This window comes from Acyrthosiphon pisum, chromosome A3 (genome assembly GCF_005508785.2).
Source record: "Acyrthosiphon pisum isolate AL4f chromosome A3, pea_aphid_22Mar2018_4r6ur, whole genome shotgun sequence".
Classification (NCBI taxonomy): domain Eukaryota; kingdom Metazoa; phylum Arthropoda; class Insecta; order Hemiptera; family Aphididae; genus Acyrthosiphon; species Acyrthosiphon pisum.
In genome coordinates, this window is record NC_042496.1 from 22,859,353 (window position 1) to 22,879,182 (window position 19,830).

Sequence of the window (19,830 nt, forward strand, 5' to 3'; positions counted from 1 at the left end):
TTTCTAAAGTAAAACGTGGGATATAGTGTTTCCGCACTATTATATATAAAAAAAAGGTCAAATGGGGATCCATGACCCATTACCACCACCCCGTGAATACTCCCATGTAATATACATGGTATTATTGACGAATGATGGACACCTAGAAAATGGCAGCAACAATAGTGCCAACAACAGCGTTTTCATAGCAAATGGTGGAAATGATCCGGTAAAGCACGATTCCGTACGTTTTACCCGCGATGTAGATAATAAGGTGTAGTAACTTCCTGTGTTTTGATTAAGACATTTTTCAGTCGTATTTTGACGGCATTTAATGCGGCAATTGTCTGCCAGAAGCGCTAAAAAGTCCGATTCTTAAAATAATTCTATGTATCTAGCGGTTTACGCATTAAAACTTTACGAACGAATGTAGTTTACTTCCCAAATGACTTTTAGGAACTTTTTTTTGGAAATGTTACTACTTTTTATTTTTTAACAAAAAAAGTAAGTAATATAGGTAAATTCTGATTCCGCCAACACGTTGAGTATACAAATATCAACATTCCATAAAAAAAAAAACTAAAAAATGTGAATTCTTACTTCTTAGTGTTATAAACTCAAAAATACGATTTTTCCAAAAATCGAGCATATTGAAGTTTTTCAACTATGGCTTACAAATTAAGTATGAGCGATTTTTTTTCAAGTACCATTAAAACGAGCAAAGAACAATTTGGTGTTTTATTTTAGATATTAATTTTCCTTTAATTATGTAACCTACCTAGCAAATTGTATATTATAATATGCTATGCATAGTCATACTGTCATAGCACATAATGACATAATCACAAAATGACTACCTAACAATCATTGTAATTAATATGATTAATTAAATAATCTTCATTAAAGTTTATAGATCTGACATTTCTGAGTAGGTACACAAAAATACCGTGATTTAAATCCAAAAGTACAACCTTAAGTTTGGCATAAATTATCAACAACATTTTGGCACTAAACTTTGAAATGCCAAAACGGCCAAGTTTCAAGGAAGTTAGCCGTGATTTCAACTTTTTAAGATATTTGAAAACTGCTGTACAAAATTTGGAGCAAGCATTTTCAGATTGAACGGCCAACTTCAAACTTGATAACAGGTTATATGGGATAACCGATTTCATCAAATTTAATACTCAAGAGAAAGCAAAAAACGAGTTTTTTCTTAATTAACAAGATCCCTCCAAAATACCCTATCCATTGTCAAACTTAGTCCTATTTTCTTTGTCAGTTGTCAGTTGTTTTGTTTTACAGAAATATGTTGATCCCATAATTTTTATTTTGTTTGCTTCCAAAATTACATTGTTTTGAAATATTTTAGCAGGATATAGTATGTTATAAATTGTATCTGCTTTATGTTTACTACTATTAATTTCAATATTCCAATCCCTGCATTGGTTAAATTCACTTCAAGGTATTTAAAAGTATCTACTTTTTCAAAGGTATCACCATGAAAATTATTATTTTATAGAAATTCTCTAATATTATTATTAAATTGTTATATCCTTGCACAAATAAAGTAAAAGTTTAATGGTTACACTCAGGTATAAACATTGCAAAATATTGATATTTTACATTTAAAAGAAAATACCATTTTAATGAATATACAGTATAATATCAAATTTATTTATTTCTTTTGATAAAAAAAAAATGTATTTAATAAGAATCAAAATATAATATAATGTTGGTACATAATAAGTGTAATAAATAATATCAAATATAATATAAAATAAAAATATTTAGATGATTTATCTAGTTGTATGCAAACACAAAAATGTTATAACAAAAATGAAATTAATAAATTGTTAAAAATAAAATAATTTCTATGAATGTGTTATCAGTTTTAAAAACAAATTCACTTAGTTTACATACCTAATTATTTCATAAAAAATAAATCACTGTAAACAAAAACATGAAGAATAACAGAGATCAATAATTTTCAACTACTACAAGAAACATAAAGAACATTTTTAATTTTTGGTTTCACTTTTGGGAAAATAATAACATATTATACTAATTTATATAAAGCAAATATACACTATTATAAATGTAAGGATAGTACATACATTACATAAAATAAATTACAGTATGTTAATAATTCAAAATAGTGCTAGAGGTTTAATAATTATAATGATGTTGTTAGCTGATTCATAGTTTATTTTATTCAAATGGTCCTCATATAATTATTTTTAAGCTATATCAACATCATTAGTTATTGTTTGTAACCTCTTGGCTTGTTTCCGCCAAAAAAACTGAGTTATGTTATTTGGACCATTTTACAACCCAAGGTTGTTTATATGAATCGAGTATCTGTCCATGGCCAAACAACTGAAGTGATTTGTAATTTATTTACAATATAAAAAATTTAATCTATTTCATATTTAATACTTATTAGGTTATTTCAATCAAATTTATAGGTCAGTATCATACCAAGCAGCTACTTGATTGTTATCTTGAGGAGGTTCAGGTAAATCTCCTAGACGACCAAAATCAATATCATTAGCTGTTACTACGTCCATTGGACTACAGTTGGATTCTTGTTGAGAACATATTTCTAAACCTTGCATAGAGTCTATTGGTAACGTGTCATACCCTTAAAAATATAAAATCAATTGTTCATTATTTACATAAATTACAAAATTAAAAACTAGTATATTAGATTAATAGAATCATTATAATCTAATCTAAAGCCAATTTATTAAAAATTATATTTCAATGTCTTATACAAGAATTAACTTAACATATATAATTGATTTGCATTTGTTAAAATGTTGATAGGAGTAACCGAGTAAGTTATTTTTATTGCATGTAAATTACTTAAGCTTATTTTTTCAACCCTTGTATCGGGGGTCTTTAATCCTTGATGCACTTTATATTTGTTTGAAGCTAGCGAATACATTTTAAGCCCTTATGTAATTATTAGTAAATTTTTTTTGTTTTACGAAAGTGGCCGGCAATTTCTTTTACAAATAATAGGTGGTCTGCTGCCTGAAAAGGTTAATGTCCTATATGTATCTATAAATAGCTCACGCATGACCTTTGTTATGGATCACAAAAATATTTTTTTTGTATATAATAAAAATGGTTGCCATTGGTATATTTTTCAGTTGTTGTATAATAAAATAAAATACAGAGGTTAACAGAAAGACCTGACAAATAAAAAATTATGTAATTAGTGAAACATATAACAAAAATGATATGGATAGTAAATAAGTTTAAAAAATATAATTTTTAGGGTTCTCCAACGATACGCAAACTTTTTTCGTTAATTTAGGTATTGATTATTGGAATATATCGATGATGGACATTAATTTTTAACTAATAACTAGTCAATTGACAATTATAGTCATAGAGATCTAAATATTGATATATCAAAGCACCGGAATATAGTTGGAGAAACCTAATAATTATATCAGGAAATTTTGAAAAAAAGTTATTTAGTTTAAAATTAATTAACTATAAAAAAATATTGATATTTGAAAAAGGTAGACAAGTGGGTACCGTTCTGCTGCACAGTAGTTGTCAAACAGGTTGTTGTAATGAATGTGTTATATTTGAATGCAATGATTAATCATTATACAGGAAAAACGATTCTGAGCAGAAACATTGTGTCATACTTGTATAAATAATCAAATTTTATAATTAAGAACCAACTAATTCACTTCTATTAGAAAAGATGCTGATCTCGAAAATTGGAACATTTTTATTATCTAAAATATTGCTGACGGACAGAAAAAAAACACACATCATTGTAAAATCAATACATTCTTTCGCTACTATTAGAATCTAAATTTTTTTAATATTGTTTGAATAAAGGTCCATTTCATTTGTTAGATCTGTCTGTTACGCCCTGTAATCTTTTCAATGGGTCATTTCATCCAAAAATTGTTTGGATGGTTAAGCATAAAAAATGTACGGAAACTACAGACTGGCTAACTCAATATCTTTTATCATATGGATCATATTAAGATTTATAAAAATTGATGTTGAACTGAGAGTTAATAGATTTTCTTATATTATTATTATGTACAAAAAGGTTTAATATTAACAAGAAGATTTAATGATAGTCTAGAAATTGATCTGTTGTATGAATAAGGAATAGTGGTCCCATCTTGTCTAGAGCAATTGGTACAAAGTTTTATACTAGCGACAAAGCTTGACAACACTGTCACTTAATCCCACTCATTCTAACTGTTCCCATATAATATGTTGTTAATAACTTTAATTAAACATATTTAATATTTATTTTAATGAAACAAAAATGTTAAATATTAAATATTTTTAATGAGAAATTTATTTACTTTGTACTTACTGTTAATGTAGAATTGCATGCAAAACAAGCGCAGAATAATTAGTATAGTTAAGCAAATTCAGCCACTAGATCTAAAATATGTGTGTACCTGACTGTTGATGGTAGTTGTTACGTCTCATTGGGCTCATTCCATTGTGAACGCTACCAAGTCCGTGACTATACAAATCGTATGCATCCTGTTTACAAAATATAAAAAAAAATCTAACTACCGTACAAAACAATAATAAAATAAATATTCCATGCCAACACTGCCTAGGTGTACAAAACACCATGCATCAACTTATAAAATTATATAATATATATGCATTTTTCAGATAAAAAGCAACAATGACATTTTACTGTTTATTCGAAAACATACCTCAACAAGCGATGTATGCCTCTGGCTAATAGAAACATTTTATATTAAATCAGACTTGAAAAAAAAGAAATCTTAATGATTTTAATTACCTGAAGATCAGGCCCCATTCCAAGATCATTGGGTGGCCATGTATTTTGATCTTCACGGCATAGTGAATTACTCAGCTCTGCTGATAACCGTTTTTTATAATCATTTGGTTTATCTTCTGACATTCGGAATAAAACTGCTGCTGCATATGTTGCTTTAAACAAAATTATAAAAAATATGATGCATTTTTTTTTTTTATTATTTCATAAATAAAAATAATTTACACTTACCAACTCCTTCATTACGGGAATGTAATAGTTCAGTTAGTGGCGCTGTCGCACCTTCTGCTTCAATCATATCTGCCCCATCTTTATCAATAGCTAACTCGCATAATGCACCAGCAGCTACTCGTTGAACATTTTCAATATCATTAAATAACAATTGAACTAATACTGCTATCAGTCCTTGTTGGGAGCGCATAAGCACTCGATTGTGTGATTCTCTTGCAAGAATATGCAATGCACCAGTAGTGCCTTCAACAATTTCTTCCATGCGCACTCCATCAGCATATACACCACCTGATTGTGATCTGCCAGATCCTGCTACACTACTATTTGTAGATGTCTATACAGTAAAATTGAAAATTGTATATATAAATATTAATTTCATGGATCAAATGGAAAATTAATAATATATATGCATACAGTAATAGATTACATACCCTTTGAATATCTTGAAACGCTCTCATCAATAAACGTATTAAATGGTGAATTGCGCCGTGTTCTCTTAATGGCACATGATTTCCTTGACACTGAGCTACATTTCGAATTAGTCCAATAGCAGCTTTGACAAGTGGCCAACGGGAAGGAGGTTGTAACAACTTTACTATAACTTGAATACCTCCAATGTGGCGTATAGCATTTTGAGCACTATCTGATTCAACATGTCTAGATGTCAAATGTCTCAAAGCACACACCTAAAATGAAATATATATTTTTTAATTCAAACTATTTAATACAATTCTATCTAAGCAATTAAATTTACAGCTGGTTCAGTTATTTCTTCACGATCTCCAGCGTTCATAATTGTATGTACTAGTGCTTCAACACCACCCACTTGAACCACAGTAACTTTATTACGTTGATTATTACAAGTCAAATTTGATAAAATTCCAGCAGCACAGGTAACTACATTAACATCTGAATGATTTAAAGCAATTACCAACGACTGCAATAACTGTTCTAACCCATCAACCTTAAAAATATAAAATAATTTATCAGTAAACTTATTAATATATTAATATAATCTATATTAATAAAATGCAATGTGTATGTGTGTGTGTGTATGTATATTTGTAAGCAATCCATAGCCAAGACTATCACACTCATAGCTTTGAAATTTGGTACATCCTGAGGATATGCACCACGGAGCCAATTTTTTATATTTTGTATTATAAGGAGAGGCTCACCAGGGATTTGTGGGTTCACAAACAAACATTATTTTGTTTATATACGATTGCTTACAGATAATCAAATAGTTATTATCAGATACAATTTTAGACCTGTATTTTATATTTGCTCAAAACCACCCAAATTACTGTGTAAAAATATGTGTAGCTTACATTTAATGGAGTTAAAAGACAGTAAATCCACTGTCATTATTTAATTTATCACAGTAAACGCTGTGCAAGATCAGCTATAATTAATAAATATTATCTAAAGTATAAAATCATAAATCAGATGACACTTATGCAAATTCAATTTTTGCCTGATTTCATAAAATGTTTGTTAATATAGATTCAGTAAGAAAATAATTATTATAATAGGATATGATTTTCAACCTGTAATTTATATTTTGTCAAAACAACCCAAATATACACTGTTAAAATTTTTTTGTAGTTCACATTTAAGAAGGGTTAAATTTAAAATCTACGAAATTTAATTTGTCACAGACAGATCTGTATGCAAGATCAGTCAGAATATGATATAAATTACATTTCCAACATAATATATTTGAATATAAAATACCTTAGTTCCAGCGTCAGACAAGTTACGCAAGGTCCATAAAGCATTTTGTACCAAACGTTGACTGCCATGTTGTAAATGCATTGCAAGAGCTTGCATGCCACCAGCTTCAACAATTGCCGGTTTGTTACTTGAACACACAGACAAAACTGAAAAGAACATTTATTTATTTATTAAATTTAAAATGATAAATATTAAATAATATTAAATACCTTTCAAAACTCTAGACGTTGTCCACAAAAGCTTCTCATAGTCATATGAACGCATAATACGTACAAGTTCAATAGGTCCTTGAGAGGCAAGAATAATTAATTTACTTTCTTGATTACCGTATGCTAATATTTGTAAGCAATCAGTTATGATTGTCAAAAATTTAACATTGTTACGTTGCAAAAGCGCTACCATTTTTTGAAGACCTCCAGCAAGACGAACTGCCATTTTTGAACCCTCTTGGTGTAGCAATAAATTATGTAAAGTTGTTATAGCATAATATAATATAGACTCAACAGGAGAACTAAAAAATATATGTAAATTATTAAATAAGTTAAATCAAAAATGAATTAATAATTAGTAGTTACCTAAGTAGTTTAACCAAAGCCGGTATTCCTCCACTTTTAAATATAGCTAAAAGTCCTTGTCGATGATGTGATAAATTGTGTAGAGTACCAACTGCGCCTTTAGTCATTTCTAAATCATTACTATTTGACAATGCTTTCACTAATGCAGCAACCATCTAGACATCAATCAATCATTAAAAAAATAATCTATTAAAATAAATATGAATAAAAAAAGTTCAACTTACTTGAGGACTATTCATGATTGCATGCCGTGATGCTTCTTTTTTCGATAACTGGTGAACCATCATGGCAGCTTGTGATACAACAACTTGGTCTTCATCATTCAATAATTTTATAAGTTCTGGGATAGCTCTAGTTGCTAAATCAGCATCATCCTAAGATATAAAAATGTATATTAAAATATTAAATGTCGGCTATAATTTAGAATTTAGTATTATAAAAAAGTTTTTTAACTTAGTTTTTACCTGATAATTAATCAAATTAACTACGGCATGTTTAAGCATTTGACTTGGCTCAGCTAACCGTTGGACGGCTGTCAACTGTCCTTGGTTGAATTGTGTAGAAGGAATCTCAATTCCTTCTTCCAGTGTTTCTGGAAACATTGCTGCTCTTACTCTTTGGGTACGTGACTGACTCAATTGTTGATTCATTTCTGGAATTACATTTTAGTTTAATTATCGATATATAGGTATCTAAATATAATTATGCTATTTACCATCAACTTGATCTTGAGTAAACCCGTGTGAAAATCCTTGATTAAGTTCATAGATCAATTGGTCACGTTCTAAATCATCTTCTTTGTCAGTGATAGAATGTGCTTGGGTGGTTCCACCAGAGTGGATACCGGACTCTGGCAAGTACTGGCCACCTTGTTGCCACATCATGGCTGTATCCTTTGAATAACCCGTGTTACTCGGCACTTTACAAAATTTAACATAATATGAAATTAAATTATGATTTATACCTAATAAGTAGATGAAATTATAATGGAAGGCTGTTTGTCAATTATACTTACACACTCGTGATTGATACATTCTGTTAGAGCTACAACAAAAAAATAAATAAAAGAGAGTACTGGTTAATAATATGATACTGGTACGGTTTGCTTAAGTCTAAATTACATCATTTTTTTATAATATAATTCCACAATGGTAATAATATGCCAATATGGTATTCCTAAAGATTGTATGACTCATAGTATATGTTTAGTCATGCATTGTTTACCAAGTATTTGACACGATTTGTACAGTAGTTACCTGCCTATATGAATCAACTAGACACGAACAAAGATTTATCTTATGGAAAAATATCACAGATATCAATAGTCCTACAAAACTCGGGTTCCTCTTGGAGGGTACGGGACGGGAAGCAAGCGCCAAGCGATATTGCTCGATTGTTAATCGTTAACGGATGGGATTAAAATATTGTATCGAATAAGAAGTAACGACGTCGCACCGAGGACACTTACTTTTGAACGATGTTCGGAACCGCAGCTAACAATCCTCAGACGGAATGGATGAGACGATCGGCAGGAAAAAATTAAAACACTCAACGCGTAAACATCACTGTCTCGCGAAGATCGGTAATGTTACAACTGCCGTGGAACGCGTAGTGATCGTCGGGCACTATCAACAAATTATTCAATTCTTTCACTCGGACCTCTGAGTCACGTCCGTCCGCGGGAGCCGTTTGTCGGACAACGAAATATGGCCGAGTAGGCGTACAATCACAAACAACGATAGTAATAATAATAATAAACGAGGAAAGAAACGGGAAAGAAAAAAAAAAGACGACAAGAACGGATTACTCGAGAGCGGTGGGGGCGGCGAACGCGATCCGAACAGGATAATATTATGCTTACATGAGCACTGTAGCAGGCGGCGGCGGTGTAGTACAACTATTTACTACGAAAATACTACGCCACTCGGCGGCAGTGGTCGGTGGACGGGTCGATACGAATATTTTCCTCGCCGACACGGATTCCGTCAGTGTGACCGCCGCCGCAATATTATCGGGCACGTACAGCGGTAGAATGTGTGTAGAATAATGAATTACTATTACCATTGTGTATAATATCAACTTGCCTTGTATATTATAATATTATATACGTGTAGTTTTGTAGTTGTGTGTGTATCCCACCATTATCCACTGGTGTGTACCATAATATTGAAGTGTCTATATAGTGTACTACTATAGACGGTGTACTTCGTATTACGCGGTCCAGACGTGGAGTGTGCGCTCGCTATATATATTATTATTATATATAGCTGTCAGTGACAAGTGTACTACCGTCAGGCTGCCACGGCCCGCGGAGGATCCTTCTTACACCCCCGGTGAATAGTTGTGCTACTCAGTACACTTGTACACACCCGGGACAGGACAAACGGGAATACCTCCCCAACGCCATTTTGTAGCGCTTTAACTCCGATACATCCGAGCGGTGCGTCCGAATTTCGGCAGTTGTGCGTACAAAACGAGAGACGATCCGAGACCACAGAAGTGAGAAAAACATTTGTTTCATAAAAAAAAACATAAATACCGAAGACCCCGATAACGAAGGAGCACTTCGGCGGTATCAGTGTCTTTCGCAACGTCCGAGAAAAACTTCGCACGTCGTCGAGTGAGTTTCAATAAATACATTGTGCTGTGGCTTGTGACTTGTGAGTGCCTTTACGGTCGAAATACCTGCCGACAGCCATGAGCTACCAACCTAGAGGAAGTACGTATTTTTCATGATGACTACGTTTCACTTATTGTTATTTTATTTTTCGTAATTCATCATAGACCTTACACAGAGTATAAGGTCTACGTAGTTCATGTCTTCTTATCTACGTATAGTATACATTATAATAACTATGTGTACGCTTAATAGTGTCCGGTAACATGGTGAACCCGATCAACGAGACCATGGACATCAAAGATCCGTCGCTGGTATGGCAGCAGAGCGGTCAGTATTTGCCAGACTCTGGCATACAATCTGGAGGTAGCACCCAGACGCATTCTATAACTACCAAAGAAGATGATATGGAGAGGGACCGACTTTTGTTTGATCTCGATCAAGGGTTCCCGCAATCTTTTCCACATGACCAAGTCGAGGGTATGCTGATTGAATTATTGTTGCAGTGTAACAGAAGATATTTTATATTTTGTAATGTTTTCAGGCATGAATCAACATTTAGGCCAAACGTGTGGTGAAAATTTAGAAGATGAAGTGGAAATGCCCACCCAATTCAATGTCAACAGTGCTGCGAATGTACAAAATATGACTGGACCAAGCCAAATGTTGAAATATGCCGTTGTCAATTTGATCAACTACCAAGATAATGCCGAACTTGCCACCTGGGCTATTCCAGAATTAATAAAGTTGTTGAATGATGAAGATCAAGTTGTTGTATCACAAGCTGCTGTCATGGTTTATCAACTATCTAACAGAGAAGCTGCGTTGCATGCAATTATAAACAGCCCACAAGTATACATCTATTTTCCTTTAAAATTATTTGTTTTAAAGTAAAACAACTTAAAATTAAATTAAATCTTCTAGATGATTGGTACATTAGTTAAATCTATATCAAACAGCAATGATTTGGACACCACAATTGGTGCAGTTGGAACATTACGAAATTTGTCTAATCATCGTCAGGGCTTATTAGCAATTTTCAAGAGTGGAGGAATACCAGCTTTGGTAAAATTAATGAGGTGAATTAACATTGTCTCATATAAATCTTGACCAATAACAAATATACTTTATTATATATTGTGTATGACATGTTTATATATGACATGTTTCGTAATTTTATTTTATTTTAAATCTGTTTTTATAGCTCTCCGGTTGTAACCATTTTACGTGATGCTGTGATAACTATTCACAATTTATTATTGCATCAAGATGGTTCTAAAATGGCTGTTCGTGTAGCTGGTGGCTTACAAAAAATGATATCTTTGTTGACATTCAAGTCGAACAGCCATTCAATTACCGTCAAGTTTTTAACTATCATCACCGATTGTCTGCATATTTTGGCTTGTGGAAATCAAGAAAGCAAATTGATAATACTAGCTGCACAAGGACATGTAGAACTTGTGCGTATCATGCGTTCATATAATTATGAGAAATTATTATGGCTCACTTGTCGTGTTCTTAAAGGTATAAAATAGTTATAATTTAAAATTACCTAAATTAATGTATCCATTCTATATTTAATTGTTTTATATATTTTTAGTTCTTTCTGTGTGCTCACGAAACAAGCCAGCTATTGTGGAAGCTGGTGGAATGCAAGCTTTGGCAATGCATCTTCAACACGACAGTCAACAATTAGTGTATAATGTTTTATGGACTTTAAGAAACTTATCAGATGCAGGAACAAAGGTAATTTAAGCAATATTCAGTATATTGATTAATTGTGTAAATGTTAGTATAAACTTTAATGTCATAATATTATGAATATTTAAATTGTCGATACTCTTTATAGACTAAAGCCTCGTTCACACGGTGACACTAATAAGTATGGCAGTGATGATATTGTGTGACGTGACACCTAGTGCGGTATATTTAATTCGTTGAATATCGCGACACTGGTGTCATGCAACTGTCGCCGTGTTAACGAGGCGTTTAAACAATTATCTTCTAACTAACAACTTTGTTCATACATTAATTATTGTTTAATTTTGCTAGTCTTTAATACACATAATTAACAAACAATACAATACATTTTCATTGTATAAAAATAATTTTCTTTATTTCATAAAAAATAATATACTTATATTAGATTATAATTATATAATAATTTTTTGATATTTACTTTAAAAGTTATAAACTATAGTTCGTTCAAAACTTTAGGTTGATGGATTAGAACAACTATTGCAATCGCTAGTTGCAGCATTGGGTCACACAAATATTAATATTGTAACATGTGCTGCTGGAATATTATCGAATTTGACATGTAATAACCAGAGAAATAAGTTGACTGTATGCCAGTTTGGAGGTGTTGAAGCTCTTGTACGTGCAATTATGAACGCTGGAGACAACGAGGAGATAACCAAACCTGCTGTAACATTTCATTCAAATATTTTTACAACTTGAATTATTTATAAATTAAAAAAATTTTTCTTTTAGGTTTGTGCTTTAAGACATATAACATCAGGACATGCTGAAGTTGAAAACGCTCAAAATGCAGTTTGTCGATCAGGTGGTGCTCAAGTTGTGGCCAAGCTATTACAACCATCATCTCATTGGCCTCTTATTAAAGCTGTAATTGGTTTGATAAAAAATATTGCACAGTGTAAAGCAACTCATGGATTACTTCGTGAACATAATGCCATACACAATTTAGTTGGACTTTCAATGCGTGCTTTCCAAGATCTTCAGAATGTAATTATTTTTATAAAATTTATGAAAATAATTCATAATGTAATATTAATAACTTAACATATTTCAGCATTCGAATACTAGTGTAAAACCAGAAGGAGTCCGAATGGAAGAGGTTATTGAATGTGTAATTGGAACGTTACACATATTAGCTAAAGAATCGCAAAGTCGATCGATAATGCGTTCTCAGCAAGGATTTATGGCTATATTAATACAGTTATTATTTAACAACTTTGAAAATATACAACGTTTAGCTGCTGACACATTAAATGAGTTAGCTGCAGATAAAGAAGGTGCCGACATGATAGAAGCTGAAGGAGGAACTGCCTCACTTAGTGAATTATTACATTGTGGAAATGAAGCTCTTGGTTAGTATTTTTCTTTTTTTCTAATTTAAAATAATATATAAAATTGGTTTAATAATTTCTATATTTTTCTAGCTACATGTGCAGCTGCTATTCTATCTAGGGTTTCTGAACATAAATTACAAAAATGTCTGTCTATGGAACTCAGTAACTCATTATTTAGCGAAGATCAAAATTTATGGCCATCTGGTGATCTTGGTATAGCACCAGATCTTCAGGTATATATTAATAGGTTTAACTTTTTATTAGTGTGCAGATATTTGATAAAACATTAGAGCGTGAGATATTCATCTTCATAATATTTATCTATGAACATTCTGTAGGTAAGTCCAGTAATTAAATTAGATATGTGTGTTACAATTTGATCCAAAAGCTAGTTGTATTACACTACGACAATATAATTCCTGCACATAGTTCAATATACTCTTATCAATACAACCATGTTTAGCTTGACACCATATTTTGTATTTCTATTACAGTATTATTAGTACCCAAGTATTATTGTCTGAAGTTGTTTTTATGTTTTTTAGTTAGGCATTATAAATATTAGAAAATTTGCACACTTGTACATTGTTTGAGCTTTTGTGTGTTTTTCAACCAACAGGACATGATAGGTGCGAACGAGTATGATATGTATGGTCAAGGATTGAGCACTGTCTACAGTGGTGTAGGGTCACCCAAACACAGTGCTTCAGGTACACTTTAAATATAAAAACCACTGCTTGAATGTATTTTCATAATAGATAACCTAGTATTGCTTTAGCTCACTTTTTTTTTATTTCATCGCGTTGCTTGGGGATTTGGTAAGTTATAGTACTACCAAGTACCAACTAAAATGACTAATATTATATATTTTGTAAGTATTGAATAATATGATAATTAGGGATGGTTTGATCTTAAGTATTCACAAACTCTTCATTTTGAATAGTTAGTTCATAACAAATTTCAAAGTACAATAATAGTTCAGGTTACTCTTGACAAAATACTGTCATACTTCAAACTTGATTATGCTTGATCTGTTTTGATGTATGAGTTTGAACTTACTTTTTTCTCGAGTTACCTGTTTTGGTGTGTGAAAGACTAATAAGCTCAAATACCCATCCCTAATTATAATGTATAATAACATAACTTGTAGATCACATGTGAACTATAAAAGACTTGAGATAATGAGATCAACTAAATATTCCTAACAGTTAAAATTGTATACTTATATATTTTTTAATTTGAGCCTTTTATCAGTAAAAGTGGGTATCTAAATTTTGTTGGGTCATAACTTTTCAGTTTTCTTTGAAACTGATAAACAGTGCTCGGTAGTTAGAGCACTAAAAAATATAATTTTTAGCATTTAATTTAAATCATTGAGTATATTATACTGTATTTCAATATGTACTATCTATGCCCTAAAAATAGGAAAGATGCTAAATATATTTAACAAAAACATTTACATTTATTTTCATTTTTATTCTATGAATTGCCTTTTTATCATAATTTGTGTATAGTATAATGGCATATATTATATGGTAGATAAAAGATATTCACTGCTCGGGAATTAGGTACTGGCTGTTCATTTACTAAAAAAATAATTCACTTAATAATATAAAGATATATCCAAAAGTTTTAATTTTATTTATTTTTAAATTATCTATGATCAAATATTTAAAAAGTTCAACAAAATTAGTTTGACTTCATTCATATATGATAATAATCCTAAAAATAATATTCAAAAATCAAAATAAGCAAATATTTTGTACCTATATTACTTCAAGGAAGTATGATATTTAATAATCAATATTAAATTGATAATAGGAGATTAATAGTTACTAACGCAATTTTTTAATACCTACTGTGCTTTCAACTCACTTAATATTATCTATATTCCATTAAATTCTTTAGAGGACGCCGCACAGACATTTGTTCTCTCTGTCCTATAGGTGCGTAACATAGCAAATTTACGCTCACCGGATAACGTTTTGCTCCGTTAGTTTAACAATTAGAGTGAATAAAGTAAAAACCTATTATAAAACTTGATAGTAAGACTATTATCTGTGTCTGTATGTTGGTTTTTTAACATATTGTTATGCGTATATCATATAGCATAAATTAAAAATGCTCAAACCTCACTTAAAAACTGTACAATAGTAAAAAAAAAAACAAACATACAAACACAGATAAATATGTTCTTATCATCAAGTTTCATAACAGGTTGAATCACTCTAATTTTTAAACTAATGGAGCTAAACGTTACCTGGGCATAATCTTAAGCTTAAATATTTCTCCATCCATCTAAACAATCATATCATTTTTGCATAGATCATAAAATATTAAGTATATAATATAACTTAAATATTTTTAAAATAATTTTTTTATGAACATTAACATCAATATTACTTTACTAACAGTTAAAATGATTATAATATTATATTATGGATTATCATAATATTCTATATTAATGTAATATTTCACATGTTTTTCAGGGTATGACACGCTACCCTTAGATTCAATGGAAGGATTAGAAATTTGTCCTCAACAAGATTCCAGTTATGGCTCAATGGATGTCGATTTTGTTATTCAAAATGACATGACTTCTTTGCCACTCTAATGATGAGATGAACAATGGCATGTATTTGAAATTTATTTTCAAAGTGTATACGTTTATTTTAAATTATTTGGATTACTGATTTATGTTATAAATTTAGTTTTTATATATGCCATAAGTTAAGTATAAATATCATTGAATATGGAAATGTACTTACAGATGGATATAATTGAATATTTTAAGTTTAAATCGATTATTGACTGTTTAATATTTAATAACTAAATCCCAGCAATAGTAAGACAGAAAAATAAGTATGACGTAAAATGAACTTCTTGTATTAGTGTTTTATTTATCATTGAGACTTATTTGAAATAATTTTTTTATTATGTGTACTGTGTAGTATGTAATTTTACATTATTATTAAATTTGAATGTTTAATGCTTCAATTGTTGCAGTTTATTTTATGTTTATTATTTTTTTGTTCATGTAAATTATATCCCTAACTTCTGCAATCGATTTTTGGAAAATACTATCATTGTATTTAATTTAGCAATAATTGTGCCTTAGTAGTATGGGTTTCTAAGAATTATTAAGGATTTACGTTTCTTTATTTATATTATCTATAAATATTAAATAATATAATTCCAAAAGCAAATGAAAACTATTCAAATGTTTACCAATTTACATAGAAAATCATAGAGTAACCTCAGGCACAACTGATATATGTCAGATTTGGTCTGACCACAATTTTTGATTAAATTAGATATTTTAAAAGATTTGCGGGATTTTCTGTACATTGTTTTCTTCGCAAACCCTAGGCTAGATAGTTGGAACAATAAGGACATTATGTCATTTTGAAAAGCACAGCACTTACCACGCCTATTACCATCAACCTGCACAGAAGTCCACTGCCTTCGGTTATCCTTATATGAGACAGACTGACAAAGGTATATAATATGTATATACTATCTTGTGTTCCTATATGGGACACTGATAGAGCGATATAAATACTTTTATTTAAATACATTCATCAAAAAAATAAAATGTATTTAACTACATATGTAATTATTTAGTTAAGACTTGTTTAATAATAATTTACATATTCACAAGTTGGCTGTTATATATGAATAGCCAAGTATCAACTTAAGTAGAAGTTAATTTTGTTTAATTTTAGGTAAAATTAGTGCCAGGTGAGATGATGGATTTTTTTTTGTATATAAATGTATATGGAGTCAAGTAGATATATTATGAATTATGAAAAATCATAGATATTTAAGTAATACATTTGTTTAAATATATTTTTATTATTCAAATAATTAACAAACACTAAGCATATAATCTTTTTCTCAAAATAAATATATAATTTCAGTAAATTAAAAACTAAATAAAAATTATATCACAGAAAAAAATATTTTGTATATTAGATTTTAGTTACACACAGTTTCATCAATTTTTAAGCTAAACTAGACATAATACTATTCTAATACAGGGTCATAAGTGTTTGTCAACTCGGTCGTTAATTGATATAACTCATCAAAAAATACATCTTTTTGGAGTAATTGCTTGTAATGAGTTTGTAATGTGTAAAATGATTGATATAATTCCTTATTCCCTTGTAATTTAACTTTGCATGATTTTTGCATTGCTAACAAAGATTTTCCAGACGCTTCAACCATATCATGGTTTTCTTCATCAAGTGGTATTTGGTTAGAGAGTATAATAAACTCATTGCCCAAAATGTTGCACCTGTTCAAATGATTAAAATGTGAATATTCAACAAAATCTAACAAAAATGTAATTTTTTAACATACCACCCGTTTTCAACAAGTATATCTTTCAAGTGCAAATCATCATACTGACGAACTCTTTCGGCAGCCTCAGTGCTTAACTTCTTATTAGTTTCTTCTTCGAATGTTAGTTTAGCATCTTCAATTTCTATAGTTAAGTCTTCTAAAAGTTGAGTAACTTTTAACTAACATGAAAAAATAAAATATACTTATGTTTCAGAAAAATATGAAGGATTATTTAGTACTGTCAATAATGAAATAAAATAATTGTCACCTTAAGTTTAGTATTTAATTCAGTTGTAGTCCTTTTAAATACAGACATGAAAGTTTGAATACCATTATTATCTATTAATTGTTTTTGCGCTAAGGGAAATCGTCTAGTAATCGATGATAAAGCAAAGATACAATTTTTTTGAACCTGGGTATAAATTAATAAAAATTATGATTGATAAAATAAAATAAATATTTATTCAAACAGTTAAATATAATATTAAGTACTTACAGAAAACATATATTCATCATCAATATATTTTAATAAAAGTGGTATAACATTGCTTTCTAAAGAGGCAATTTGAACTTTTTGATTATTAGAAGCAGCAGAACCAAGGAGCATTGCTCCTTGTGCTTTCATTAAACTAGAATTACTATTAATACAAGGAATTATAATTAATTGTATCCTGAAAAAAAAAATAGATAATTATGAATCATTTAATTTAAAAAGTAAAAAAGTTTAATAAACATATCATACAATTTATATACTGCTTATAAGATTTAACTACATTTACTAAACACTAAAATAATATAACACATACCCTTTATTTTTTACAAAAACCTCTGCTGTATCAACTTGATGTAAGAGATATTCAAGATCAGTTAAAATATTCTGAAGATTTTTGTCACTATCTTCATATAATTTTAGTTGTTCCTGAAATTTTTTAGAAAGTTCATCCATGATATCCATATCACTTTTTACAGTCATATTTAAATCTTTAAGATCGTCTTTAAGCTGTTCATATGATTTAAATTTGTGTGAATTATCTGGTAGACTCCTCTTTGTATCTTCCTGTAAATACATTTGACATATTGTAATTAGTAAATAGCTATTATGATTTATTTTTAGTACAACACAAAAATTACTTACAATATTCTTTGGTTTACTAGAGTCTGTAATGGCCAAACTATTTGTATTGTTTTTATTATTATCCTCCATTAATTTAACTTTTTTCTCACCAGTCTGAAGATCAATTTGTATATGAAGTCCGGGAGGAATAAGTTGATCTATAGAAAAATATAAACTTTGTTACTAATTTACATGTTTTTGGTGAAATATAATATAATAAAATGTTGATAAAGAAAATTACTACATTGGCCTAGGATTACCTATAATAAATGATTAAATTGCTCAGATTAAAACTTAAAAGCATTGATTATGTACCTAATATAGTATTTAACTAGGATTTCCATAACTCTAGAGCTCAACCGGAACAAAGAAAAAATCAGAAAACATGATAATTTAAATAGCCAATACAGAATACTATTTCAATATTACAATACTTTTTGATGAACATAATATGCAGATATTTGTCAGGATATCATGAGACACAACTAGAGAATTTTCTAATCTAACCCAATAATTACCAAACACATTTAAGGAATATTAATATATTGAATTAGAATAAATTCATAGAATTACTGTTGCTAAATAATACAACATTTAATTGTATACCTTCATTGATTATTTGCCATTCGTTTGTTGGCACAAACTCTTTAGGCTTATTGAAAGTCGTAGCATTTTTTGAAGATTCTGGCACTGTTTCAACAACCATTTCTTCGGGCTGGGGCAATACTCGGTCCCAATGATAAAACACAGTGTCCAGATACAAAAATGCGCCCAGCGACGCGGCTACAAGAATCACCAATAATAATCTGCCTAAGGACATTTCAAACATTTTCTTCGAGATTATTTTACGTTAACTGGACGTGCAGTAGATGAGTAAAATGTAGAGTAGACGTGTTACGCTGAGGTTGATTTTATGGATTCAACTAAAATAAAATAAACTGCCTGCGCAAATATTGAAACAAAATCGCCAAAATATCATCACTCATTAGTAGAAATGTTGACGGTGTTTTCATAAAAAAAAAAAGATTGAATATGGTAAATAATGTTCAACTGTTAAAGTGATGAACAACTGTTGTTATTATTATTAATTATTTTTTAGTTTTTAGTTGTTATTTACTTGTTCGCGAAAACCAAAATCCGAACCGTGTGCAGATAACGCGGCAATTACAGCATCCAATGAGAAACGAACAGATAAGGCGAATGCGACGTACGACGGGTGTACCATACGTTCGGTCCTGAACTTTTTTTTTCCTCCCTTAAATACGGCCGCACTGACCCGGCGTGGCGTCCGTAGGTAGCGCCACAGATGGTCGGGCGGTGCATGGACAGACAAC

The 19,830-nt window shown here is 30.2% G+C and overlaps 3 protein-coding genes across 7 annotated transcripts; 1 reads left to right on the plus strand and 2 right to left on the minus strand.

The window, feature by feature from the left end:
- Positions 1–1,626: 1,626 nt before the first annotated feature.
- LOC100166193 (armadillo segment polarity protein) lies at positions 1,627–9,240 on the minus strand. Of its 4 annotated transcripts, none has more exons than XM_008185774.3 (14): positions 8,795–9,240; positions 8,342–8,370; positions 8,042–8,245; positions 7,791–7,978; positions 7,551–7,700; positions 7,327–7,481; positions 6,961–7,262; positions 6,752–6,897; positions 5,769–5,978; positions 5,446–5,700; positions 5,015–5,348; positions 4,787–4,938; positions 4,428–4,515; positions 1,627–2,620 (listed from the first exon to the last, which is right to left on the minus strand). In XM_008185774.3, the coding sequence occupies exons 2-14, from the start codon at positions 8,358–8,360 to the stop codon at positions 2,439–2,441; spliced, it is 2,385 nt and encodes a 794-aa protein (XP_008183996.1). In that variant the 5' UTR covers positions 8,361–8,370; positions 8,795–9,240; the 3' UTR covers positions 1,627–2,438. The 4 variants fall into 4 exon arrangements, 3 of the variants coding, with proteins under 3 accessions (XP_008183996.1, XP_008183998.1, XP_008183997.1); XM_008185775.3 differs by lacking the exon at positions 4,428–4,515 and adding an exon at positions 4,698–4,722 and having other exon boundaries at positions 2,487–2,620; XR_001679632.2 differs by having other exon boundaries at positions 2,488–2,620; positions 4,340–4,515.
- Positions 9,241–9,396: 156 nt separating this feature from the next.
- LOC100162045 (armadillo segment polarity protein) lies at positions 9,397–16,035 on the plus strand. Of its 2 annotated transcripts, XM_001946053.3 has the most exons (12): positions 9,397–10,045; positions 10,199–10,423; positions 10,488–10,795; positions 10,868–11,022; positions 11,148–11,467; positions 11,544–11,689; positions 12,161–12,370; positions 12,437–12,691; positions 12,759–13,056; positions 13,129–13,271; positions 13,658–13,748; positions 15,528–16,035. In XM_001946053.3, the coding sequence occupies exons 1-12, from the start codon at positions 10,024–10,026 to the stop codon at positions 15,650–15,652; spliced, it is 2,298 nt and encodes a 765-aa protein (XP_001946088.1). In that variant the 5' UTR covers positions 9,397–10,023; the 3' UTR covers positions 15,653–16,035. The 2 variants fall into 2 exon arrangements, with proteins under 2 accessions (XP_001946088.1, XP_008183999.1); XM_008185777.1 differs by lacking the exon at positions 13,658–13,748.
- Positions 16,036–16,860: 825 nt separating this feature from the next.
- On the minus strand, positions 16,861–19,638 carry LOC100164154 (nucleotide exchange factor SIL1). Its single transcript, XM_001943931.5, has 7 exons — positions 19,103–19,638; positions 18,518–18,654; positions 18,189–18,439; positions 17,879–18,053; positions 17,651–17,794; positions 17,401–17,561; positions 16,861–17,335 (listed from the first exon to the last, which is right to left on the minus strand). The coding sequence occupies exons 1-7, from the start codon at positions 19,323–19,325 to the stop codon at positions 17,065–17,067; spliced, it is 1,362 nt and encodes a 453-aa protein (XP_001943966.2). The 5' UTR covers positions 19,326–19,638; the 3' UTR covers positions 16,861–17,064.
- Between the last annotated feature and the right edge of the window lie 192 nt (positions 19,639–19,830).